The 25,303-nt window shown below is 49.1% G+C and overlaps 3 protein-coding genes and 1 non-coding gene across 10 annotated transcripts in view; 3 read left to right on the top strand and 1 right to left on the bottom strand.

Moving 5' to 3' along the window:
• The window catches only part of POLE (DNA polymerase epsilon, catalytic subunit), a 62,291-nt gene extending 58,059 nt beyond the window's left edge, over window positions 1-4,232 (bottom strand). For 2 of the 3 annotated variants that reach the window (XM_086347121.1, XM_086347122.1), the window contains exon 1: window positions 4,101-4,232. In XM_086347121.1, coding sequence (XP_086203247.1) covers window positions 4,101-4,162 — 62 coding nt within the window. In that variant the 5' untranslated portion in view covers window positions 4,163-4,232. Of the gene's footprint in view, window positions 1-4,091 lie in introns of all 3 variants that reach the window. The other variant, XM_086347120.1, reaches the window with a different exon arrangement.
• Window positions 2,198-2,304, top strand: LOC147355266 (U6 spliceosomal RNA). Its single transcript, XR_015144931.1, has one exon. It is a non-coding gene; the product is annotated as a U6 spliceosomal RNA (small nuclear RNA).
• Window positions 4,233-4,301: 69 nt separating the features above from the next.
• On the top strand, window positions 4,302-16,628 carry PXMP2 (peroxisomal membrane protein 2). Of its 2 annotated transcripts, none has more exons than XM_086347128.1 (5): window positions 4,302-4,629; window positions 6,925-7,041; window positions 8,554-8,716; window positions 11,610-11,729; window positions 16,344-16,628. In XM_086347128.1, exons 1-5 carry the CDS (start codon window positions 4,508-4,510, stop codon window positions 16,353-16,355), a joined length of 534 nt encoding a protein of 177 aa, XP_086203254.1. In that variant the 5' UTR covers window positions 4,302-4,507; the 3' UTR covers window positions 16,356-16,628. The 2 variants fall into 2 exon arrangements, with proteins under 2 accessions (XP_086203254.1, XP_086203253.1); XM_086347127.1 differs by lacking the exon at window positions 16,344-16,628 and adding an exon at window positions 14,174-14,508.
• A 21-nt stretch (window positions 16,629-16,649) lies between these two features.
• PGAM5 (PGAM family member 5, mitochondrial serine/threonine protein phosphatase) lies at window positions 16,650-24,297 on the top strand. Of its 4 annotated transcripts, none has more exons than XM_086347132.1 (6): window positions 16,650-16,869; window positions 19,160-19,338; window positions 20,977-21,102; window positions 21,189-21,277; window positions 21,403-21,533; window positions 23,486-24,297. In XM_086347132.1, the coding sequence occupies exons 1-6, from the start codon at window positions 16,679-16,681 to the stop codon at window positions 23,511-23,513; spliced, it is 744 nt and encodes a 247-aa protein (XP_086203258.1). In that variant the 5' UTR covers window positions 16,650-16,678; the 3' UTR covers window positions 23,514-24,297. The 4 variants fall into 4 exon arrangements, with proteins under 4 accessions (XP_086203258.1, XP_086203256.1, XP_086203257.1 ...); XM_086347130.1 differs by having other exon boundaries at window positions 23,242-24,297; XM_086347131.1 differs by having other exon boundaries at window positions 21,400-21,533.
• Window positions 24,298-25,303: the final 1,006 nt, after the last annotated feature.

The following is a 25,303-nucleotide window of genomic DNA, read 5'->3' as shown; positions in this document are numbered from 1 at the left end:
ACAATAACCTAGAATGGTTTCAAGGGAATTAGCCTGAGTGAAAAAACCAACTCCCCCAAATTACATACTTTATTCCACTTATATAGCATTCTTTAGAGATGGAGAATGGATTAGCCATCAATGGGGGAAGGGAGATGGCTGTGGCTATAAAAAGGTAGCATGAGGGACCCCTGGGTCAGAACTGTTCTGTGGCCTGACTGTGCTGTTGGTCATGAATACAGAAAGTGCACAGAACTAAATCTACACACACACAAACGAGTGTTCATGCACTGCTGTATCATGTCAATTTCCTGGTTGTGACTCTAGTTATGTCAGCTGTTATCACTGGGGGAAACTAGGTTAAGGGATCTCTGCGTAATTTCTTACAACTGCTGCTGCTGCTGCTAAGTTGCTTCAGTCGTGTCCGACTCTGTGCGACCCCATAGACGGCAGCCCACCGGGCTCCCCCGTCCCTGGGATTCTCCAGGCAAGAACACTGGAGTGGGTTGCCATTTCCTTCTCCAATGCATCAAAGTAAAAAGTGAAAGTGAAGTCGCTCAGTCGTGTCGGACTCCTAGCGACCCCATGGACTGCAGCCTACCAGGCTCCTCCGCCCATGGGATTTTCCAGGCAAGAGTACTGGAGTGGGTTGCCATTGCCTTCTCCGTTACAACTGCTAAGAACCTACAATTATCTCAAAAAGTTTTCTCTATTTTTAAAATGATGGTACCCAAACTTATTATTAGTTTGTTTCTTGCAAAAAATGCAATTAACCGTATTTGACCACACAGGATTTTCAGAACTTGGGTTTGATCCATGGTCTGGGAAGATCCCACATGCCATGGAGCAACTAAGTTGGCGCACCACAACCACTGAGCCTGTGCTCTAGAGTCCAGGAGCCCATGTGCAACTACTAAAGCCGGTGGATATGGGCACCCTAGAGCCTATATTCCCCAACAAGAGAAGCCACCGCAACGAGAAAGCCTGCTCAATGTAACTACACAGTAGCCATGGCTCACTGGTTCTCTGCAAGTAGAGGAAAGCTCCCGCAGCAATGAAGACTCAGCACAGCCAATAAAGAAGTAAATAAATAATTTTTTTAAAAAATAAAGAATGACCAAGTTGGAGACTAGTTCTACTAAAAATCAGTGGTGATGATTAAATCACGATACATATGATGGGCAGACAGAATTTTTTGTAGAGTGTATGGCTGATAAATAGCATTTGTGATATTTATTGAAGACCAACAGAAACAGAGAAATACTCACTTTTCGTTGTCTTCAAGATAAAATTCTGTAACGTCAGAGTTATTTGAAATAAGCTGAATGAACTAATTCACTTGTGTTTTCAAGTCATGTAATTTGAGTTGGAAAAATATTTACTGAACACTTTTCAAGGCGCTCATACAACCACCGAGGTGGCTGCAGCACATCTAGGAAAGTGCATTTCACGCTGCTAAGTCGCTTCAGTCGTGTCTGACTCTGTGCGACCCCAGAGACTGCAGCCCACCAGGCTCCACCATCCCTGGGATTCTCCAGGCAAGAACACTGGAGTGGGTTGCCATTTCCTTCTCCAGTGCATCAAAGTGAAAAGTGAAACTGAAGTCGCTCAGTCGTGTCCAACTCTTAGCGACCCCAGAGACTGCAGCCCACCAGGCTCCTCCGTCCATGGGATTTTCATGCTAGGAAAGTGAAACAAGGATGGCTGCAGTGTGCTGGGCTGCACAGTTCAGTGTCTGAGTGCAGAGACAGCAGTGTTCCATGCTAAGCCATTTTTCTTTTATCTGGCTTATAAACACTGAAAGGTAGCTCTAATTTCTATACAGCAAAGTCAATAATCATGTTTCTACAGAGTTGTTTGCTTTAAATGCATAACACAAGAAGCAAGGTCCTGGTTTATGACTGTTGAGTACAGGAGAGAAAAGTGTAGCCTGCCACCTGAGATTGGAGGGGAGCACTGGTACAGGCACTCAGATAACAGAGCCAACAGGGCACATATCTGTGCCACACTCCAGCCAAGGGCTCTTTCCTTCTCTACTGAAGACTTGTTTAATTCTACTCGATTCTGATCCCCTTGCCTAGGGAAAACTGCAAATGAACCAATACAATCTCCACATTTTACTGATATTCTTCTGTTTACTAACTACATGTGAGCAAACTAGGGTTACAGAAATACCTGTTGTGGTAGAATGAACTGTACCTTAAAAGCACGATATATCGTGCTCGCTTCGGCAGCACATATACTAAAATTGGAACGATACAGAGAAGATTAGCATGGCCCCTGCGCAAGGATGATACGCAAATTCGTGAAGCGTTCCATATTTAAAAAAAAAAAAGCACGATATATCTTCTGGGACACCTGAGTCTGGATGTTGGAAGAACCACATATGGATAAAAATGGGGATATAACATTGTTCAATGTGAGAGGAACTATCTCAACTGAGAAGGGAAATCACTTCCCAGCTCAGTTACATCTGCCTCAAACCTCCCAAGCCTTTCTCTGCTTAGGGTTAAATAACTTTATACAGATTTTATTATAAACCTTAAATTAAGTACTTGACAAAGACTTTCCATCAACAGAACTATCCAAATCTATTTTGATTCCAGAGATTAGAATAATCCCAAATTGTTCACAATCTTTTAATTTCACAGGTGTGATCCCATCTAGATAGAATACAATAATTATGGCTTATCCATCTTCAAAACAGAATAATTACCATATTGCCATTCCAACTTAAAAAGCAAATGCTATTAATAGTTTCTTCTTTAAACTGCAGTTCTGAGATTCTGGCCCCTGTATATTTTGGGCTGAAGGCCTCTTTATTAGTTAAGCCAACTATATTCTCCACTCCTCAAAAATGTACAGCTAAGAATCCATACCCCATGACTTTTTGTCTTAATGTAAATAAATGAGCTACTTTTAAATCAATGAGCAGAGGAAAAAAAAAATGTATGTGTCTAGAATGGTGCAGTCTAAGAAAGGAAGCAGTCTAAGAAAGCTAAATATACAAAACAGAAACTAGAGAAAAAAAAAGATCTGAACCAAGCCTGTGCAGAATTCATGTCTTTAATTACTGTAACATGATTCATTAGTTATTAATTTATAAACATAAGTGGTCAGAGAATTTTGCTTAAGAAAAACTCCTTTGCCTGAAGATATTCCTTGGGTCACCTACACCTGAAGAACAGAATGATCTATTTCAAGATGAGGACCCTTATTTTTCACAAAAAATTATAGCCACCTGCTGTAGAGAATAATGACAGCCCCCACACCAAAGATGTCTGTGTCCTAATCCAAGGAACCTCTGTTATATTACATGACCAAAGCGAGTTTGCAGGTGTGATGACTTTAAGTATTTTGAGATGGGGATTATCTGGGTGGACCCACTGTAATCATAAGGTTCTTTATAAGAGCCAGAAATTAGAGACAGAGAGAGTGAGGCTGGAAATGTGACAGTGTTGTTTTGGAAAACAGAGGAAGGAGCCTCTACAAACTACAAAGGGCAAGAGAAGAGATTCTCCCCTAAAGCTTTCAGAACGAACAAAACCCCGTCACATCTTAATTTTAAGGGCTTCTGACCTTAGAACTAAGTCAGAAGCTGTTCTCCTTACTCCGCAGCCTCGCCGAAAACTGCGGTCAGGGCCGCCCCGACCGCGCGAGGCAGTGGGGCTGGACCCTTGCGGCCCCAGCGCCCTCACTCCAGCACAAGACGCGCCGACCACGGGCCTGCGGCGCCGACCGGAGGTTAGGCTGCAAGGCCTCCGCGCGCTCCTAGCATAACCGGACACCCTCAGCTACTACCCTGAGAACTCGTGCGCAGCGCAGCACCAGCAGGAGCCAGGCTCTGGTGCGTTCCTCCTCCCCGCCCCCGTCTTAGAACCGCCCTTTCCCCGTTGCGCTGCCGCCGGGCCGCAGGCGGAGGGCCTCGGACACAGCGCCAACAAGGAGACGGCGGGGAGAGGGGGCAGCTTCGGAGAGCTGCCGGACTCTCAACCAGGAGCCCACGTCGGGCGGCTCTCGCCGGTGCTTAAGGACGACGCGCGCGCGCGCTAAGGAGGGGGCGCTGCTGCGCCGCCAGGCCGAAAGGAAGGTCCTCGGGGCCCGCCTGCCACCTGTCTCACCGGCTGGGCTCCCCGTCCGCGCCCGGCTCCGCGCGCAGTCGCCCGGTATTCCTCAGAACCATAGCACTGCCGCCGCCGCCGCCACTTCACTGTAGAAATTTGGCGCGCTCGCAATGACTCTCGCGAGAAGCCGGAAGCGCCCCACCGCCCAATCAGGAGGCTCGTCGCACCCCGCCCCACAAAGCTCCAATCGCCGCCGGCGCCCGAGGGGGAGGTGGCCGGTTAGGGAGTCCGGGAAAAGTGCGCGGAGGTGCGCGTTGCGTAACCAGGGGTCTGTACCCGGCGGCACTGCGGGACGCGGCGGGGCGGGAAATGTCCGGCCGTCCCCGCCCCGCGCCCTGGGCCCAGCGCCCGGCAAGCCAGGAGTGGGGTCCGTGCCCCCCGGTGGGCGTGGACCGGGGAAGACGATGGCGCCGGCGGCGTCGAAGCTGCGGGCGGAGGCTGGACTAGGGCCGCTCCCGCGGCGGGCACTCTCCCAGTACCTGCGCCTTTTGCGGCTCTACCCAGTACTCACCAAAGCGGCCACCAGGTCTGCGCGGAGCGGCGGAGGAGGGCACGAGACGGGGCCGGGGTGGGGGTGGGGGGGTGCGAGGGTGGGCGCGGCCCAGAGCTCGGTCGGCCGGTGACCCAGCCCCATAAGTGCATCCAACGTGGGGGTTTGAATGTGGAAGGCAAAATCCCGGTGTGTCAAAATGACCCTCCAGATGCCTTAAATTAACCAGAACTCTTAGCACGTGGTGTTCTGTATATTTGGTTCCGAGCTGTAACTCGTAAACACCCTAAAATGTGGACCCAGGGACCAGACTAAAGGAGTGCACGAGCTGAAGGACCTGCTGCAGATCTCGGGTCTCCGGCCCCTCTGCCCCGGAGGTGGCGGTCGTCCGGGGTAAAAGGGCCTGGGGGAAACATCTGTCACCCGCTCGGCTCTGCGCAGGTTCTGCAGCTACCTTCCAGTTCGTTAGTACCTGCTCTTGTTTTGAGGCTAGGTTAGACTGGGGCTTCCCTGGTGGCTCAGTCGGTAAAGAATCTGCCTGCAATGCAAGAGACCCGGGTTCTTGTTTTGAGTCCAGGATAGGCTGGGGATTCCCCGATGGCTCAGTCGGTAAAGAATCTGCCTGCAATGCAAGAGACCCGGGTTCTATTCCTTTGTCGGGAAGAGCCCCTGAAGAAGGAAATGGCAACCTATTCCAGTATTCTTACCTGGGAAATCCCATGGACAAAGGAGCCTGGCGGGCTAGGGCTACAGGCCCTGGGGTCCTAAGAGTCGCACAGGACTTCCCGACTAAACCACGACCACCACAGGATGGACTAAATGGGTTGAGGAAGGGCGAGGAAGGCTAGACTGGGTGGGAGGTGTTAAGACATGCTTCAGCAGCTTTGCATTTGGGAGAAAGCTGACACAGTGCCCTCCTTGCTCGTTAGGTGAGCCCTTTGATTTGGAGTACTAAACATTTTATGAGACATCCCCTCTTTCTTTTAATTAATCCGTTTTACAAGTTTTTCCCCTTTTATTAATATAGCCTTTCATACATGTGTACAGCTGCTTCCTGTCTGGGGGAGCATTAGCGATGATTGAGATAAGTAGGTCCTGTCCCTACCCTCACGGATCTTGCATTCTAGTAAAGAACTAGTCAAAAAGTAGATAAATGTATAACACAGATAAAGTGGTCAGGGAAGTTTTATTTGAGGAGGTGACACTTAAATAGAAGCCTGAAGAAGGAACAGGCTGTACAAAAAAGGGAATCAGGGCACAGCAGGAGCAAAGGTCCTGCGGGAGGAGCAATCTAATAGTGGTGGAGTGGAAGACAGGCCTGTGTTCCTGGAGAAAATGAACAACAACCAAGAGAGAGGAAGATGAAGAAGTAGTGAAAGATCAGATCAAGAGACTCCATGTCTCGTCCAAGAATTTTGGACTTTATAGCTTAGAAAGCTTCTCAGAATGCAGGTATAGACCAATTATTGACTGGCTGGGCCCGTCTCCACCTTTCTATTTGAAAGTTTTATTGTGATGATTGTAGATTTACATGTGCGTGTGTGCTAGGTTGCTTCTGTCATGTCCGACTCTGCGACCCTGTGGACTGCAGCCCACCTGGCTCCTCTGTCCATGGGATTCTCCAGGCAAGAATAACTGGAGTGGGTTGCCAGTCCCTCCCCCAGGAGATCTTCCCGATCCAGGGATCGAACCCATGTCTCTTGCGTCTCCTGCATGGCAGGTTCTTTCCCACTAGTGCCACCTGGGAAGCCCCAGATTCACATGTAGTTGAAAGAAACAACACAGGGAGATCCCTTGTATACTTTCCCCAATTTCCCCCATTGGCAACATTCTGTAAAACTGTAGTATCACAACCAGGACACTGCATAGATAACAGACCATAGGACTTATTCAGATTTCCCCAGCTTTTCTTGTTCTCCTCTGTGACTGTAGGTGTTAAGTTCTATGCAGTTTTGTCACATGTATAGGTTTGTGTGTCTACCACCGGAGTCAAAATACAGAAAATTTTCGTCATAAGGAACCCTTGTGTTGCCCTTTTATAACTACACAGGGTAACGTTTCCCAAAATTATAGGATAGCATCACAATCCAGGTATGACACTTATACAACCCACTGATTGGAAATCTTACCATGCTTCTGTGTGTGTATTAAGTTCTGCCGTCTCCACCTTTTCATGCAGGGAACTTACATTTCGCTGCTCTGATAAGGGTTCATCTCCACCCATCCCCAGCATGTTCTTCGAACCACTGTGCTGATTATGTGCAGGAATAGATATCCGCCCCCCAGTCCCGGTAGTTCACTTCTGTTTTCTGAATACCCCTTTCTCCACAGTGGCATTTTGTCAGCACTTGGGAACTTCCTGGCACAGTTGATTGAGAAGAAGCAGAAAAAAGAAAACTGTTCTCAAAAGCTAGATGTCAGCGGGCCTCTCAGATATGCCATCTATGGGTGAGTTCCATAAAGGGACCGGTTTACTCAGTAGCAGGCTAAGTGCGACAAAGCTAGGATATCAACACCTGGAATTACCTAATTTGGAAAAGTAATTTTTAAAAAAGCATTGAAGTCATCATGAGAGAAAAATCAGAATGATATACGTTAGCTTCACTTGTTTTGTAGTTTTATTTGGTTTTTATTTTGAATTGCATGGGTGAGGGTGGCCATAGTAATTGAGCTGAGAGGCCTGAGGGCACCTAAACCTGAAATCGACTTCAAGACCCAAAGACTCTGAAAGAGGGAAACAGACTCAAATATGACCAGTTAGTTTCTGTTGTTAAATTCAGAGCATAACCATTCAGAAAAGAAATCCTTAGGTATCCTGAAAATTGTCATTTCTGAACTACTTTTTAAATTGCAAAAGCACAGAGATTCAGAAGTTTTATCTATTAAATCCACCCCGAGTTCTCTGGCCAACAACACTGTTTGTATAGATGTATTATTTAGAAATCTTTTGCAATAGGATTGATTTTTTTCAATTCAAAATTCACAAATAACATTTTTGTATTGTAGGCATGCTAACTTGAGTCATCACAGCTTTTCCCATAATGTATTTAAAGTCCCAATCCCTCCAAAGAGGGGTTGGTAATCCCTCCACCTGGGAGTGATTCTGATGCATTCCCCTTATCCAGTCACAGTTTTCCATCCTCAAGACTTCCTGTTTTTCTTCCTCCTGAGAAGCGCTGCTCTGGGCCAGTTAACATTCCGTGAAAGGGTGGAGAAAGACGAGGGAAAACCACTTTTTTAAAGGCTTGGCACTGTGGAGCTGGAAGGCCCCTGGGCCCCTGCTCATCTTTTGATTCTGGATTTCATGGAGTCTAAGATCTGTTGATCCAGTAGACATGGTGGCAGGGTTCAGTTTTCTTCCTGAGTACACTGTGCTGTTTGGAATGAAAAATAATACAGACAAGCCAGTGCACAGCACCAGATCTCAGCCCTGATAATGATCGGAGAGAGTTTGATAAAAAGCTCTGACACCCGGGATGCTTCTGTTTATTTACCGAGCACCTTCTCTGAGCCAGGCCCTGTTCCAGACAGAGCAGTGAACAGACAGACACAATCCTGTCTTGTGGCATTTACCTTCTAAGGGTGAAGAGAGGGCACTGTATAAACAAAGGAGACCATGACATCCAGTGATAAATGCTTTGAAGAAAATGGACAGGGCCTGGAATAGAGAGTGGCTGGGACAGTGGTAGGTTCGTTATTCAGGACAATTGGAAGGAACTCTCTGAGCCAAGTGTTGAGAAGGAGCCAGCCATGTGATGACAAGGGGGTGCAAAGCAGGAACAGGCCTGGTCTGTCAGAGGCAAAAATGAATGCCTGGAGCAGATGCATTGAAAGCATGTTTTCTAGAAGGGCCACACAGACCTCTGTAGTCAGTGCTGAGGGACTCCAGGGAGGCAGGTTTTAGGATCTGGGGTTTGAGGGTGAAGGGTGTATCCAACTCACCCCCACCGCGGGCCTCAGGTTTTTTTTTACAGGGCCACTGGGTCACTTCTTCTACCTCTTGATGGAGCGCTGGATCCCTTCCGAGGTCCCCTTGGCAGGCATCAAGAGGCTCCTCCTGGACCGCCTTCTCTTCGCACCCGCCTTCCTGTCTTTGTTCTTCCTTGTCATGAACTTCCTGGAGGTTGGTCTCTAGCACTCATGCACGCCAGCTATTCTTTGGCATAAGGATAACGTGGTTGGAATTCAGAGGGTCTCTGAACTTTTGAGTCAAGTTGAAGTTTCACATTGTCCTCTATGAAATATCAGAAGCAAAGCACAGTAGTATTAGCAGTACGTGTTGGCCTGATGTAAGCGTCCCAGGTAGAGAGGGCTGTCACATGTCCATTGTCACAGTTACCCCAGAGTATTGTTTATGCTCATCACTCCTTACACCTTTCGGCAGGTCTTATCACTGAATGTGTTAGTGAAGAAGCACATATACTGGTTTATAAGAATGTTTCTGAATGTTTCAATAGCTGTTTAGTTCAATTCAGTTCAGTTGCTCAGTTGTGTCCAACTCTTTGCAACCCCGTGTGCTGAAGCATGCCAGGCCTCCCTGTCTGTCACCAACTCCCATACTTCAGTATAATTGATTTCTTTGTACTCCCACATATTTTATTATACATTTCAAAACATTCTGGGAAGTGGATGCATGGGCTTCACCAGACGCCAGAGGGGTCCATGGACCTTGCAGAACCCTGTGCTCACTCGGGGTGTGGACATCACAAGTGCTCTGAAGAGTTAACTTATCAGCATAGACTTAACATGGCAATGGAAAACTTGAGAGGTGTGTTCACCCAACCTCATTCCCACTACCTACCACCCTCACCATCTCCTTTCCGTCCTCTGTGTGCTGAGATGTGTCACGTTCTACCCTGGAAGTCATTTATTTCAACCAATCACAGCAAGTAAACACTTCTCACTTGGGTTTTATTTTGAAACCACATCTCAAGTTCTTGTTAGTAAGGAGGACACCCATTGCTGTCTAAAGTGATCCTGGTGGGAGGTAGGAAAGATGTTTAAACTTCCCTGTGATTCCTAATAAGTCCCTAATAGTAAAAAAAATATCTGGGAAGTCCTTAGGAAATCAGATAGGAGAAAGTGGAAGGGTGCCTGTGTTAGGATTGAGGGTACCACAGCAGTTTCTCCCTATTTTTTCCTTCCAAATAGGAAGTGAGTATATTTTCATTAAAAAATAAATACCCTACATGGATAAGGCAGATGTTACCAAGGCACATAAAGTTCCCACCACATAATGACACATGTGAGACCACACTCTCCATACGGCACACACACTACAAGCTGCTTCCACATCTGGCATTCTGTGATCCAGACGTGCACCTGTCCCTGTTGTATAGGGATTCCGTCATGGTCAATTCCTAGAATTGTTATCCAAAAAGGCTGTCCTTGTCTGTCCTCCCTACAGTGGTGCAGAATGATAGCATCAGCTGACATCTCTTGAGCACTGAGCTCTGCATCCAGTGCTTCAGGTCTTTGAGCCTAACATCAATCCACTTGACAGCTGAGGAAGCTGAGGCCTTCAGTTATTTACGGGGTAAATACTGGCCTAAGGTGCTGTAACTGTGAGTCACTGAGTCGGGATTCAGACACAAGCTTTGTGATCCCAGAGACCTCTAAACTCTTGTTGTGGAGCACAAGCTCTAGGCAAGCAGGGTCAGTAGTTGCAGCTCTCCAGCTCTAGAATGTGGGCTCAATAGTAGTGGTGCCAGACTCAGTTGCTGTGCAGCATGTGGAAGCTCCCCGGACCAGGGATCAAACCCGTGTCCCCTGCACTGGGAGGCAGATTCTTAACCACTGCCCAACCCGGGAAGTCAGGTGAGAAATATTTTCTGTATCTTTATGAGGTTGGGTGTCTTTTTATATGCTTATCTGTATTTCTTCCACTAACTCTGCTCATTTTCTCTTAGAATGTTTGCATTTTTTCTTTCTTATTTGTATGTTTGTACCTATTAAGGATATCCATCCTTTGCCAAATAAAAGTCACAGATATTTTTACCATTTTTAGGTGTTTGTTTTAACTTCATAAAAATGTTTGTGTAAGTTATAGAAAGTATCTTATAGTGTCTTTCTCCATACAAAAGCTTAAAAAGTCATGTATTCAAATCTTCTAGTCTTTTCCTTCATAGGCTTCCTTAAAGGAAGATACTGGAAATATTTTCCTATATTTTCTTCTTCTACTCTTATGATTTTATTTTGTACATTTCGATAGGTCCAAAGATAATAGAAATATTTTCCTATGCTTTCCTGTAGTATTATGTGTTTTTAATATAGTGTGAGATATACTTTGGTCTATGGGCTTCCTGGGTGGGTCAGCGGTAAAGAATCCGCCTCTCAATGAAGGAGATGTGGATTCAATCCCTGGGTGGGGAAGATCCTCTGGAGGAGGAAATGGCAACCTATTCCACTATTCTGGGAAATCCCATGGACAGAGGAGCCTGGTGGGCTACAGTCCATGGAGTCTCAACACACTTCAACGATGAAACCACCACTGCCACCACCAGACTTTTTAATTGCCCTAACTGTACAGAATTTTAAAAATCTCTAGTAAAGCAAGCCTTCCTTTCTTACTCTTTTTCATGATGGGTATTCTTGTGCATCTATCCTTCCAGGTGACATTTAGAATCATTTACTGGGGTCTGTTTTTTAAAAAGAACTCCTGACAAGTTTTGATAGGAAATGCATCAACTTCGGAGGTTATTCTGGAAAGAACTGACAGCTGAGCCATCAGCAGCTGCAATTCTGGTGCCCAGACCAGCAGTGTGAATCACACCATCATCAACTCAGCTCTCAGGGGTCTCGGGCAAAGGTCACACACAATGAGAGCACTGTTCCGATGATCTTCCTACTGGATTGTTAGTTCATCTGGCTGTATCACTGATCAAGCACACGCATGTGCTATGTCCATATAAATGGAACAAAACATGAAGTTTTAAAGAAATCATTGAGTTAGGCTTTGGGGTCCTTCGCCTAGAAGGCCGGTATTGCTCATGGTCTGCGTTTCCCCACCTTTGCAGGGGCAGGACACCGCCGCTTTCACTGCCAAGATGAAGAGCGGGTTCTGGCCAGCGCTGCGGATGAACTGGCGAGTGTGGACACCTGTGCAGTTTATTAACATCAACTATATCCCTGTGCAGGTGAGGCCAGCCAGCTGCCAGCGTGGAGCCACAGGGGGCTTCAAGCTCCCCTACAGCCTAGCCTTTTTCCCGAGCCTTGGGTCATCCCAGGTTCTGGATTCCTCCCGAGGCTTTTCTCTCTGCTCCGAGTTGTTACCATTACTGGATTTGAGGAGGCAAAGCAAGACAGTGGGGCCCAAGCTGGGTCCACGCTGTGCCCCTTCATCCCAGGCTGTGCTCAGCTTTCTAGGGTTGGATGCCCACCCCCACCCCCAACCTCCAGGGCTTCACAGATTGCAGCCCAAGGCAGCCTCACCTGCAGGGACATCAGAGCCAAACCTGAGTGAGGCGGGGGCGGGCTCTGAGTGGTAAGGGGCACAATGTCTGGGCATGAACCAATTCACTGACCTCTGGCCGCTGGCCCTAGGCAGGCAGCTGAGGGGCCACCCTCCGGTTGGTTGAAGGCCCTGCCATTGTCCACTGTCCTCACACCCAGTATAGCTCACCTGTGACTGGGTCCCAAGACCACTGCCAGGTGGACGGGCTCACAGCTGAGATTTATTAGGGCCACACAAAAGGGATGTGCGACTGGATCCTGGGAAGCCATTGCAGGTGCCCCATGCTCCCTGCCCTGAGGGCTACGGGGAGCAAGCGATCATTTACCCACAAAATCAGCCAAGGCAATATTTCTGGCCCAGGGTTTTACTTGGGGCTGGCACATGGACACTGCTGCCTGCACCAGAGTTCCAGACTCCGGAGAGGAGAGCAGCCACTCAGCTTCAGCCACACTGATTTTGTAGGCACTTTAGGCCCAGGGAACCATTCTCATCAGGAGAAAGGTGGAAACCCACATCCAAGTTCCCAGACACCAACCTCTCAAACAGGCCTTTGCAGAAATTCCCAGGCCTCAGCCTGCTGTGTTGCCGTTTTTCTGCACACTATTTAAGTAATCTACCTGAAATTAGCTCATAAAAGCTGGTTTCCACCCTGCTTTAGATAGAGGAAAGACACCCGGGGCAAGAGCCCCCTTGGGAAAGAGCTACCTTGAAAGGGTGGGAAGGGGGAGAAAGGAGGGCTTGGTAGTCACACACCACACACACCAAGGATAGCAGAAGACCAGAGGCAGTGAGAGACAGCAGTTGCTGATGTTGGAAGTTAAAAATCGCTAAGTCTCCATTAGCTTACATGACCTTTTCAAGAGCAATTTCAGTGGCTTGATGGGGCTGAAGCCAGATTGTTGAGGACTGAGTGGGTGAAAAAGTAGAAGATAAACTACAAAGTCTAACTACAAGTTTGTGAAGCATAGGGGGAAAACCGTAGTTAGCAGTGGTCCAGGGAAGGAGAAGGTTTGGCAGCTAGAAGAGTGGCCATGTGACAGGCACACGGCACCCCAGGCTGCCCCAGGGAGAGGGGTGGGGATGGGAGTGGCACATAAGCAGAGAGACACTTCTTCCCGTTGAGCAGAGGAGAGGAGGTCACTGTTGACTGGGGACCCCCGTTTCCTCTAGGAGGGAGGCGGGAAGGGCAGGGGAGGCTGATGGGTATTTTGAGGGGAATAAAGTAGTGGTCAGCTTGGCATTGTGAAAGATAGGAGAGGAAGCTGATTGGTGATGGGGGAGCCAGCAGCCCCAGGCAGGGGCCTGGGGCAGGTGAGAAGCAGGGAGGATCATGGTTTTTCAAGGGAGTACAACTGAGGAACAGGAAGGGAAGAAAACCGGGGATATGGACCACAGGTTCTAAGACATATAGAGAGTGAAATAAAGACATGAGAAAACAGAATGGCTGAGGATGTGGAGGGGCCTGTGGATGAGAGTAGAGAGGCTGGAAAATAGAATCCTTCTGAGTAGCTTAGGGGCAGTACTGCAAGCTTGGGGTCAGAGAGCTCCCTAAAAGGTGGTTGCAGGTGAGTGCTTAAGCGGCAGGGAGTTTATTCAACACGTATGTATTGAGCACCTGCTGTATGCCCTGTGGCTGTAGACTCTGGGCTAGAGCAATTAATGAGATAGGCCAGACTGCTACTTTCCTGGAGCTTATGTGCAGGGGAGACTCAGTAATTAACTAAAGGTGATTTTAGGTGGGAGTACGTCTGTCAGATCATTGAAGCAGATAGTGGCAACAGGATGGGTCTGAGTGAACTGGTCATGGAGTTGTCAGGGAAGAGCCAGGTGAAGCTACCCACATGATGTCTGGTCCTGGGGTAAGAGGCCTACCAGGAGCTGAAGTGATCAGTGAAGGAGTGTTTTCCCTACTGTCCAGTTAACATCATCAGGCAGGGAGACTGTCTTCCTCACCCTCTCTGCTGGAGCCCAAGCACAGTGCCTCATGCAAAGTAAAGACTCAGTAAATCCAGCAGTGGGTGGATGGGCTGACCAGTGGATGAGCACTGTCCTGGGGGCCTCATACTTGATGAGTGTGCCCAGGGCCTTCCTCTTACTTTTTACCTTACCATCTGTTCTCTCTGGCAGTTCCGGGTGCTTTTTGCAAACTTGGTGGCTCTGTTCTGGTACGCCTACCTGGCCTCTCTGGGGAAGTGAAGATGACCTGGAGAGGGTGTCAGACATACTGATGACTGGGGTGGGGTGAGAGAACAGAAATAAGCCAGCCAGGCTCTAGATCATGAGATTCAAGATGACTCGAACATGATGGATGGAGAAACAGAAATCTCTTAATGTCAGAATCGTGTTTTAAAAAGGCAATCGCTGTCCTCAAGTGGTGCTGCCCTAGAAACTTAAATATAGCAGAGATGATTTCACCTGTCACCTTGGATTGAATTATGATCACAATAAACTATAATGTAGCATTTTCAGTGGTGATTTTAATTTCTCAGAATAATTGCTGTTGTTTTGATAGAAATGAGTGACCAGAGGACTGCTCTTGGAATTTTTTAAATGTTTAAAAATTTGTAGTAAAATATATCACAATACAACTGTTTAGCTACTTGGCCCCATAGGGCAAGGGCCCCTTAGACCAAGACTTTCCCTGACCTTCTGAGAGGCCCTATATACCACCCTTTCCACTGGGTCTACTCTCCTGTTGCTCATTTACATTAGCCCTCCTTCCCTAGTTTTTCATTCTTAACATTCCTTCCTGATAGTCTCCCATCCTTATTTCATGGATACAATATCCCTTGGGATCTCAACTGTATATATTTTAAAATTTTCTTCTGTCTTGTGTGCTGTTTTCTGTTTTCACAGGGTTCTTTTTTTTTTTTTTCTATTTGATCTTTGTTGTTGTTCAGTCACTAACTCATGTCCAACTCTGCGACCCCATGAACTGCAACATGCCAGGCTCCCCCGTCCTTACTATCTCCCACAGTTTGCTCAAATTTATGTCCATCGAGTTGGTGATGCCATCCAACCATCTCATCCTCTGTCCCCTCTTCTCCTTTTGCCTTCAGTCTTTTCCAGCATCAGGGTCTTTTTCAATGAGTTGGCTCTATCTAGTCATTCCAATGAATATTCAGGGTTGATTTGATCTTTGTTTTACCCTATCAGGATTACCTGAAATGTCTGTAAATACTTGGATGTGTATCATTGTTAAAAGAGTCAAAGCCACTCAGACATTCTTTGGAAGATTTCTGTACATGGGTTGCACTTGTGACACCGTCCTTGGTGGTGGGCTGGCCAAGCAGGGACCCAGTTTTGTTGGGGCTAGTGCCTGTAACTCATCTGGCTCTTCCAGATTCACAGGACTGGATGAGCTTGCTTCTTGGCTTCCCTCAGTGAAGGCAATTGATATTCCATCTTCTCAGATCAATAACAGTCTGATTTCCAGCTTTCAAAATTTTGTCAGCTGATCTCTTTGCTTGGTTTCTTCTGTGAATTCAAGCACATCTTTTTGAATTTGTCCTTTTAAAAAAAATTTTTTTTTGCTATCATTTTTCATAAGTGACCTTCTGGAAGGAGACATAAATATATGGGTTTAAGACACCATGTTTATGCAGAGGTCTGGGTATTTCTGTGGAATACGTTCATTCTTCAAAATCCAGAGTGACTTTATAATGTAAATCGGATATCACTTCCCCATTTAAGTCTGCCCAGATGATCCAGCAGTTCCATTTAGTTGTATACCCAGGAGAACAGAAAGCAGGGACTTGAAGAGACGTTTGTATGCCATGTTCACAGCAGCATTATTCTCAATAGCTAAAATGGGGAAACAACCCAAATGTCCATTGATGAATGAAGAGATGTCCGTCAATACAGTGGAATATTATTCACCCTTAAAAACGAAGGACATTCTGACAGATGACTCAGATGAACCCTGAGGACATTGTTAAGTGACATAATCCAGCTCCAAAGGACAAATACTGTTTGACTCTATTTCTTTCGGATTCCTGGAGCAGTCGAACTGAGACAGGAAGCAGGATGGTGGATGCCAAGGGCTGAGGAGTTTAGTGTTTTAACAGGCACAGAATTTTAGTTAGGGACGATAAGAAAGTTCTGTAGATGGATGCTGGTGATACTCGCACAACAAAGAGAACGTGCTTAATAAAAGCGGTTACGTTGGTAAATTCTGCAGTATGTGTATTTTGCCACCGTAAAAACAAAGCAACCAGCAAACCCTGCTGGAGTTTCCTAATTCATCTGAACCAGACCCTCAAGTTATCCAAGGGTTCCACCTGGGCTTTCTCCGCAGGTGCAGGTGTAAGTACTTGGGTCGGGTCCCTGCCCAGACGGCTCAACCGGGGCGCCGTCCGAGCCCTCGCTCAACGGCAGAAACGAGTCGCGCAGCAGGCCTCCGGCAGCAGGTCGACCAAAGGTCTCAGAACCACTGCCTACCACCCGGCTCCGCCTTTATCCCTGGAAGTCACCGCGGCGAATAAGGCGATTGCGGCGGCGATCGCGGCGGCTCCCACGCAGCCAGCCGGCCGGAAGCGTACGTCCGACGAAGCGTGTCCCTCGCCGCACGCCGTCCGCACCCGAGCGCGCCTGCGCGGAGCCCGTGTGGGGTCGACGCGGGACTTGACCGGCATGGCGTTCCGGCAGGCGCTACAGCTGGCGGCCTGCGGCCTGGCCGGAGGCTCGGCCGCTGTGCTTTTCTCGGCAGTGGCGGTGGGGAAGCCCCGCGCGGGCGGGGACGCGGAGCCGCGCGTGGTCGAGCCCCCGGCGTGGGCGGGGACCTCGCGCCCCGGGCCCGGCGTCTGGGACCCCAACTGGGACAGGTGCGGGGCCAGCGGCGGTAGCCCTTCCCGGGCCCTGGCCTTCCCGTCTGGTCGGTGTGGTGGGTCCCACGGAGGGGCGGGCGGGGCAGGTTTGCGTGCTGGTTTCTCTTTCGGTTCTCGCCGCGAGGCTGGCTGCGGACATGAGGCTTCCCTCGACCACTCTTCTGAGCGCCAGTTTCCTTGTCTGCCCAGGGGGTTGTTTTGACGAAGGAGTACCGGGATGCCCGGAGTGGTCGTTTTCAGTCCTAAACGGAGGGGTTGGACCTTAATAGGGCTCTCGTCCTTGTTTCTGTCTCTCAACTCATGAATATTCAGATTGGGTGACGGCATGCTAATCCCATATTTGGGATACTGCCGAGAGGGTCAGGTGGAGGTGGGTTCTGGAAGGGGCCTCTGCAAGGAGGCCGGGCAAGGCCAGGGCCAGCTGACATACTGAGTAGGAGCATGAGGTCCAGGGGTCCCAGGCACCCCGGCCGCGCGCTGTCAGTATTTTTATAGAGCACTTGGAAATAGTGGGTTCTGTGATCAGGAAGCAGTTTTTAGCCTTACTTAATGTTAACTTAAATTTAAAAACCAAAGCAGTGCAGATCTTAAAATATTGTATTGAAACGATAGTATTTTTGATATGCTGGAGTGAATAAAGTGAGTTACTGAAATTTTTCCTGTTTCTTGCTACTCTGTAAATGTGGCTACTTGGAAATTTTAAATAACATACGTTGCCGGTGTTCTCTTTCTATTGGATGGCACTGCTCTGGGTTGTGGGATGGTTTACCCAGTCCCAGCTCTTTCCTACTTAACACTTTGAGTGTGGGGCACAGAACTAATGTTTATTGTTAGCCTCATTGTATAGAGAAGAGGTATTCTTTTTAACCTTTAGTTTTTAAAGATAAATTCATTTAAAAATAGTCTTCTATTTACAGAAAAGTTGCAAAGACAATAGAGTTCCTATTTTGTTAGAGTTCCACACCTAACTTCCTCTGTTGTTAACACCTTACCCTCACATAGGGTATTTGTTACAATCAGTGAACCGGTATAGGTACAATATTATTAACTGATGTCCATACTTTATTGAGATTTCCTCAGTTTTTACTTGTAGTCCATTGTCTCTCCCAGGATCCTAAATGACAATCAGGCTTTGACAGTTTTTCAGACTTAACTTGTGATGACCTTGACAGTTCTGAAGAGTGCTGATCAGGTATTTTGTAGAATGTCCTTCAGTTGGGATTTGTCTGTTTTTCTCATGATTAGGCTGGGGTCATGTCCCTTTTAAACATCAGTACAATCTTCTTAATTTCTTGTGCCTTTCCAAAGAAACGGTCACTCTGAGGTTAAAGGACTTACTTGAGGGAGAGCCAGACTTCAGCTTTGTTTGAGGCTGATATGCTATATTTGCTTGCCAAGTCTAGATTTATGAGGGAGTAAGGAAAGTGGTATCCTGCATCTGTGCCTGTGGTACCAGAGGTCTTCTCTGGCTAAGCCCCAGCTCCCCCATGACTGCCAGTGTGGCATCTCAGTCTGGTTATGTTACGGTACCCCAGGTTCACATGGCCCAAGCAGAACCCTCAAATTCACCATGACTTCCCTCAAAACTTGTTCTTCCAGCACTGTCTTAGCAGAGTACATTCTTTCCCAGCTCTGCCAGTCTCACAGACATTTAACTTCTATTGACTTCTGGTCCATGAGCTAACAGAGCCTGTCTTCACCAGACATCGTTTCTCAGCATCTTTGCTACTGCTGCGCCCTCCCAGCCACAACCCCCGCCATCAGCCCTTTCCCAGCACTCAGCAGGGCCAACCAGGGGGATTCCCGTGATACTGGGAACATTCTTCTCCCTGTCTGGTGTGATGGCCACTGTCCCACTTGCTGCTGAGCTTTGAAAATGTGCTTTGTGTGACTGAGGAAATGGGAGTTTTAATTGTACTTAATATTTATGATTTTGAGTGTAAGCAGCCACACGGTCAGTGGCTGCTAAGGGGCAGCACAGCATCCCTGTCAGCGAGGCCGCCCTGTGGGCATGTCCCACCTGCCCTCCCACAGCCACTCCTTCCTCCTATCTGTGTCACTGGTCCCCTTGCTGTGACTGTCTGTCTCCTCACAAGGACATGAACAGCACAGAGGCTTTGCTTATCTGTCTGTCCAGATAAGCCGCCCAGGGCAGGCCTAGCACCAAGAACAGAGGACGTTGGCTCCTCCCCTACACCTCCCAACACAGGAAGCCCCTCTGTCAGAAAGACTAGGGGTGACTTGAGAGCAGGGGCACAGAGGACGCCGTCTTGTGTTTCAACATCAGGAGAGAACCACTGTCCCTGGTCAACCTGCGGAAGAGGAACCTAGAGACTGGAGAAGAGGAGCTGACGTCCAGGCTGGACCACTGCAAGGCCAAGGCCACACGGCACATCTTCCTCATCAGGCACTCGCAGTACCACGTGGATGCCTCCCTGGAGAAGGACCGCACGCTGACGCCCCTGGGTATGTGGCTGGGCTGTCTGCTGATCCGCTAGGCAGGCCTCCTTGGACCTGTGTCAGGTGTTCTTGGCCCAGATGTGAGCTTTGTCATTAATAGTAATAATCAGCTTAATCTGACTCAGACTTCGAAAATGCTCTCAACCTTTTTATTTAAATAAGTTTTAAAAAATTTATTCATTTTTGGCTGTGCTGGGTCTTTGTTGCTGTGAAGGCTTGTCTCTAGCTGTGGTGAGTGGGGGCTGCTCTGTACTTGTGTGCGGCCTTCTCTTTGCAGTGGCTTCTCTTGTAGAACACAGGCTCTAGGGCATGTGGGTTTCAGTTCTGGCACATGGGCTCAGTAGTTGTGGTTCCCGGGCTCTAGAGCACAGGCTCAGTAAGTTGTGGCACATGGGCTTAGTTCTTCCACAGCATGTGGGATCTTCCTGGATCAGGGATTGAACCCATATCTCCTGCATTGGCAGGCAGGTTCTTTGCCACTGAGCCACCCGGGAGGCCCCTCAACTTTAAGAATATTATGATGGATCCTGCCTGCAGGTGCTCTGCGGTGGCTCCGCCCGGTGTCCATGACTTGACTTAGTTGCTGAAGAGCTTCAGAGGCTGCTTTATAAACGGTGGCATGTCTCAGGGCCCCACCCGGTAGCAGGTTCTTGCTACTGTGAATGGTGCTGCTGGGCACATCCTCCCACCTTGGTCTTTGTGTGCCTGTATCCACAGGAGAAGTCCCTCAGACAGGAAACGCAGGGTGTTTGGAGATGGAGCTTACATTTTTACAAATTTCTTTGTTGAGTGAGATAGTACCCTTTTGTGCGAAGGGTCTGGTGGCCTGTCCTCAGGCTCAAGATAGAAGTAAAGCTGCATCTGTGGTGTCACATGTCCAGCTGAAACTGACTCTCCAAGGGCGTTTCAGTTGGATTCTAAGATACATTTGAGGAAAAACATTTGTATTTGCACCCAGACCTTAGCAGTGCTGGTTGTCCGTCCTCACCTGTTGACATCTGTAGTGAGTGCACGTCTGGTCACTGGAGCATTAAAACCCAATCTTTGGATAAAGTTGAGTAAGAATAGTGTAATGGACCCAGAAATAGTAAACAGGACTCCACCCAAACTTCAGCCATGCTGAACCGTGGCTGGGTGTTTTGTTTTTTTTTAAGATTTATTTATATATGGATGCTCTGGGTCTTCGTTGCTGTGTGTGGGCTTTTCTCTAGTTGTGAGCAGGGGCTATTCTTCATTACGGTGCATAGGCTTCTCATTGTAGTGGCTTCTCTTGTTGAGGAGCATGGGCTTGGTAGTTGTGGTGCACAGGCTTAGTTGCTTTGCAGCTGTGGGATCTTCCTGGACTAGGGATCAAACCCATGTCCCCTGCATTGGCAGGTGGATTCTTATCCACTGTGCCACCAGGGAAGTCCTTGAGGCCGTTGTTTTTGATGCTTTTTCTGTATGGGCCTGGAGGTAGCTGGTCTGTCTCACTGACTTTACCAGTTGAAAGCCTGACCTCTTCCTTAGGCCTAAGACCTGGGAGGGGCTGCCCATTTTGTCCCCCAGCCCTAATGGTCCTTGGTAAGGACTGAAGTATTTGTGAAGTAGAAACAAGCAGGAACTCCCACCACCTGTAATTCTCCAGTGTATTCCACCTTCAAGGTCGTGAGCAGGCTGAACTAACTGGTCTCCGACTTGCAAGCTTGGGGTTGAAGTTTAATAAAATCGTCCATTCCTCCATGACCCGTGCGGTAGAAACCACTGACATCATCAGCAAACACCTGCCGGGTGAGTGCCAGGCACCCTAGGTGCCCAGCAGCAGGGAGGGAGGGGTGGCTGCTCCTAAAGGGGCTGAGTCCTGTGCTTCTCTGCAGGAGTCTGCAAGGTCAGCACAGACCTGCTGAGGGAAGGCGCCCCCATCGAGCCCGACCCCCCCGTGTCTCACTGGAAGCCGGAGGCTGTGGTAAAAAAAACTCCCCCCGGGGCAGCCTCCTGTGGGGAGCAGCCTCCTCTCTGCCCTTGGGCTCCTGGTGGCAGCGGGGCCCACACTGCCTCCATACGCACGATTCCTTCTTCTGCCCCCAGCAGTATTATGAAGATGGAGCGCGGATCGAGGCCGCCTTCCGGAACTATATCCACCGGGCGGACGCCAAGCAGCAGGAGGACAGCTATGAGATCTTCATCTGCCACGCCAATGTCATTCGCTACATCGTGTGCCGGTGAGGGGTCCTGCCGGATGCCCTTGGCCCTACTTCCCCTCTTGCCAGCCACAGCGTGTCTCCTCCAGCTGGTGGTCTGGTAGAATGGCTTTCAGTCCAGTTTTCTCATGACTGTGTTTTTGGTGGGAATAGACCAGACCAAGTGCCCTGTGTTGGCAGTCTTTCCTGGGCAATGTTGTGGTTGCTTGGTTCAGGCGCATAGCTGGCTGCTCACACTGCAAAGTCACGTTTTACATGCCAACACCCCATTTCCCTGACATGCAGTGACTGGTTTAGCACCTGTCACTGGATCATGCTGCTGTGGTTACTCGATGTTTGCCTCATAGTTTCGTATTTCCCTTAGCTTATTAACTGGAAATTTTTTGTAATTATAGGCTCACGGACCTGTTTGTGCAGGATTATAACCTGTGAGCATGTTAGTCACTTCCCTACTCCAGCTGATCCAGGGTACGAAGTCGGGAGCTTCTCCAGGGGCTCCTGTCATTGGAGCCAGCCAACCACTTCCTTACGTCCTGGCCCCACCAAGTTCCAGGCCTTCGCAGTGATGCCTGCCCTGAGCCACATCCATGAGTCACGGAGGGCCTGGACCCGGAAAGGCCAGCAGGGTGCTCATGTATTTGACCAAATCCTACGTAGAGCAAGATGTGAAATAACTGTAACCCTGCCTCCCCCGGATCCATTAGAAGCTGTTTGGCAGGTGCTTCAGGAGCTCAGGGGATCCCCCTTCTCACATGGGCCCATTTGTCCAGATATCACACAGGGCTCCAGGCGAGAAGCGCCATGCTGGGAGAGCAGGTTCCAGGCCAGGTCGAGTGCTGCTGGGAGGAAGGGCTGGGCTGCAGGCTTGTAGCCTGAGCCTTTGTGCTGCTTTTTCCTGAGCTTTGACTTCTGGGCTGTGTAAAACACACATCTTTCCATATCCCAGGACAGCACTGACCGAGTATCACTGGGAGGCGAACCCAGTGCTGAAAATGGGCCAGAAATGACTGGTCTTAGAGCAGTGGTACCTGTGCTAAAGACAGGGTTGCTGGGATCCAGGGCCTCTGCCCCAGGAAATGGGAGGGCGACCTGCCCCCTAACTCAGGACAGTTTTTTAAAGTGGTGAGTGTGACGTTGAGACTTTAAAAAGCAGTGTGTGGGTAGTTATTCCTTTAAGTCGGTAAAACTCTTGACAGAGTAGTGGTGAGACAAGCCACGGGGCTGCCACATGTCGACCCCAAAGTTCTAGGGCAGGAAGAGTGTCTGGTGACATGGACAGAGGCTGTAGTCCTGCTGGGCTCTTCGGCAAATACTAACTGTGCCTCAAAAGCACTTTTAAGAGCATGAAAACGCTCCAGGGGTCGTGGTTGCACCTGTTGCACCATTTGGCTGCCCTCTGCCCCCTTCTGGTTACACTGGGAAAGCAGGTTAAGTTGCATGCATTTATTAACCAGTGTGCTTGTGACTTACCTGCAGGCCTCGAGCGTGGTTGATCCCCATCTCAAAGGGACTGGACTCTCCCCTACCCCTTGTTGGACTGTTAGGTTGACATCTGCCTGGCAGCTCCTTTCTCTGAGAAACCCCATCTGAAAACAGGAGGGACTTACAGATGCTGGATCCAGCCTCTGGAAGTCTGACCAGGGGCTTCTCATCTGGGGTGGGGGACCCTCAGCTTTGTTGAGACCTGGCCCACCTGGCCTGTTTCTAGCACATTCTTTCTTCTCCTCAGGGCGCTGCAGTTCCCACCAGAAGGCTGGCTCCGCCTTTCCCTCAACAACGGCAGCATTACCCACCTGGTGGTCCGGCCCGATGGCCGAGTGGCTCTCAGGGCCCTTGGGGACACAGGGTTCATGCCTCCTGACAAGATCTCCCGTTCCTGAGGGCCGCTTGGAGGCCCCGCGTCCTCCTTAGCCCCTAGCCGGCCTGGTGTGGGTGCCGCCAAGACCACAGCTTCCCCCGTGTCCCCCCCACAGGCTGCGCAGCGGGGACGGCCACCTCTAGGCAGCAGGAAGGCAAAAGGATCTACAGCACAGAGTTCTTAACTCACGGTCCAGGAAGGAAAAGGGAAGCACTTGGATCAGACCAGCTTCATCTCTTTCGCAGGGTGTCTGCCTCCCTCTCATCCAGGACGAGCCTGAGGGGTCCAAGCAGGCCTGTTTGAGGGACTGGATGAGGCCCCCCAGATGCTGTGACTGTGGGGACCAGGCAGACACGGCAGCAGGCTGTCTGCCAGCAGAGCCCGTCAGGCAGGAGGAAGAGGAGGAGGGCGCAGTGCTTTTTCCGTTTGTAACTTATTCTGCTTCGTATATTCGTTTCCTAAAACTCTTGTCACTTACATAAAGATTTTCCTCATCTGGTTCTTGCTTTGAAAAGCACTTTCTCACTCCAAAGTCACACCTCCCTGAAGCTGTGGGATCTGAACTTTTGTGTCGTGACGCCTTTCTGGATACACAGGAGGAGCACCTTGGCCGGTGAGGGAGGTGACTCAAGCTGCTGGCCTCGCCAGAGAGGCAGTGATGAATGCCTCAGGAGTGGCCCATTTCAGTAAAACGTCCAACTGACAGTTCAGTCCTTGTTTGCCTCTGGCTGGTAATCTTTCATGCTTATGGATTAAAATATTTAGTATGTCCTCCCAAATTTCTGTTATTTTAGGAGAAAGTACAGTTTTTATTAAGTGGTTATGAACATTTTCTGTAATCAGTGCAACTAATTGGAGTATTTGATGTTTCTGTCAATTTTGGAAATAACTACAAAATAAATTTTATTTTACTGGTTTTTCAAAGTACTAATTGTGAATGTTTTAAAACAAGAGGCCTGTGCATGACAAACAGCAGCCCCAACTAGCAAAGAAAGTCTCAGCAGAAAGGCCTTTTCCCCAGTATCTTGTGTACCCCGGGCTGAAGTTTTGCAGGGTATCTGCCCAAGAGGGGCCTTGGTGAGAGGCCCTGACCCAGGACAGGGAGCTTAAGTGGTTTTCTAAAAGTAACAACCGTGCACCAATCTGTAGAAATAGTTTTGACAAGTTAGCCAGGGGCTGTGCCAACGTCCAAAACCAGAAAAGTGCAAGGCAGCACCAGGTGTCTGGCCTCGGGTGCTGTGAGATCCCGTAGTCGAGCCCTGGGCACCCAGACCGTCAGCACCTGCAGGTCCTCCCTGTTTCCTTGGGTTTGTGTGGTCATATTGCTGTCCTGTCTGCAGACCTGTCTTTTCAGTGGCGTGTCCACCCTTTGCACCTGACTGCTGAGCAGGGCCAACGTTTCAGAAACAGGAAGTGAGCCCAGGAGCGGGAGAAAGGTGTCTTGATGGGGTCAGTTACAAGGGCCCAGGAAACCACCCTGAGGTGGGACATATGACCGAGAACTTACAAAATGTCAGGAAAGACATCCTAAATGTGACCAACATAAAAACCCACCCCAAGAGCCTGTGTGTCAGGAGGGATCCCAAACTGACAGCAGTGAGAATGAAAGTGGTTCTTACTGGCTGCATTGCTGTTTGTTCCAAAGTATCTCAAGACAGCTGAGGAAGGAACCCGAGGGCAGGTGTGACCCAGAGCTGCCTGCGGGTCTCCACACGGAATGAGAAACACGTGCCTCCGACTGCCTGAGCACACCTGGCTTGGGGATGGGATGGCGATGTGCCCAGTGACTGGCAACTGTACCCTACAAGACAGTCACCCTACAACCATCCTCTCTGAGCTGTGAACGCTTCTGGAAACATCCAAAAACTACCCCAGAAGATCTGGCTGCACGTGTGGAGCCTGCTCTCCCCCAGGAGAGGGGACCCTCTGGAGC

Source organism: Bos grunniens, chromosome 17, assembly GCF_055505025.1.
Source record: "Bos grunniens cultivar Pamir isolate PY7600 chromosome 17, Bosgru_T2T1.0, whole genome shotgun sequence".
In the NCBI taxonomy this organism is placed as follows: Eukaryota; Metazoa; Chordata; class Mammalia; order Artiodactyla; family Bovidae; genus Bos; species Bos grunniens.
The sequence above is the reverse complement of the archived record's forward strand: the minus strand, read 5'-3'. Positions and strand labels throughout refer to the sequence as shown.

Coding starts and splice junctions, on each gene's coding strand:
- PXMP2 (XM_086347127.1), top strand. CDS start 4,508: ATGGCGCCGGCGGCGTCGAAGCTGCGGGCGGAGGCTGGACTAGGGCCG. Junction 4,630..6,924: donor CTCACCAAAGCGGCCACCAG/GTCTGCGCGGAG, acceptor CTTTCTCCACAG/TGGCATTTTGTCAGCACTTG. Junction 7,042..8,553: donor CTCAGATATGCCATCTATGG/GTGAGTTCCATA, acceptor CGCGGGCCTCAG/GTTTTTTTTTACAGGGCCAC.
- PGAM5 (XM_086347129.1), top strand. CDS start 16,679: ATGGCGTTCCGGCAGGCGCTACAGCTGGCGGCCTGCGGCCTGGCCGGA. Junction 19,339..20,976: donor CCGCACGCTGACGCCCCTGG/GTATGTGGCTGG, acceptor TCCACCTTCAAG/GTCGTGAGCAGGCTGAACTA. Junction 21,278..21,399: donor ACTGGAAGCCGGAGGCTGTG/GTAAAAAAAACT, acceptor TTCTGCCCCCAG/CAGTATTATGAAGATGGAGC.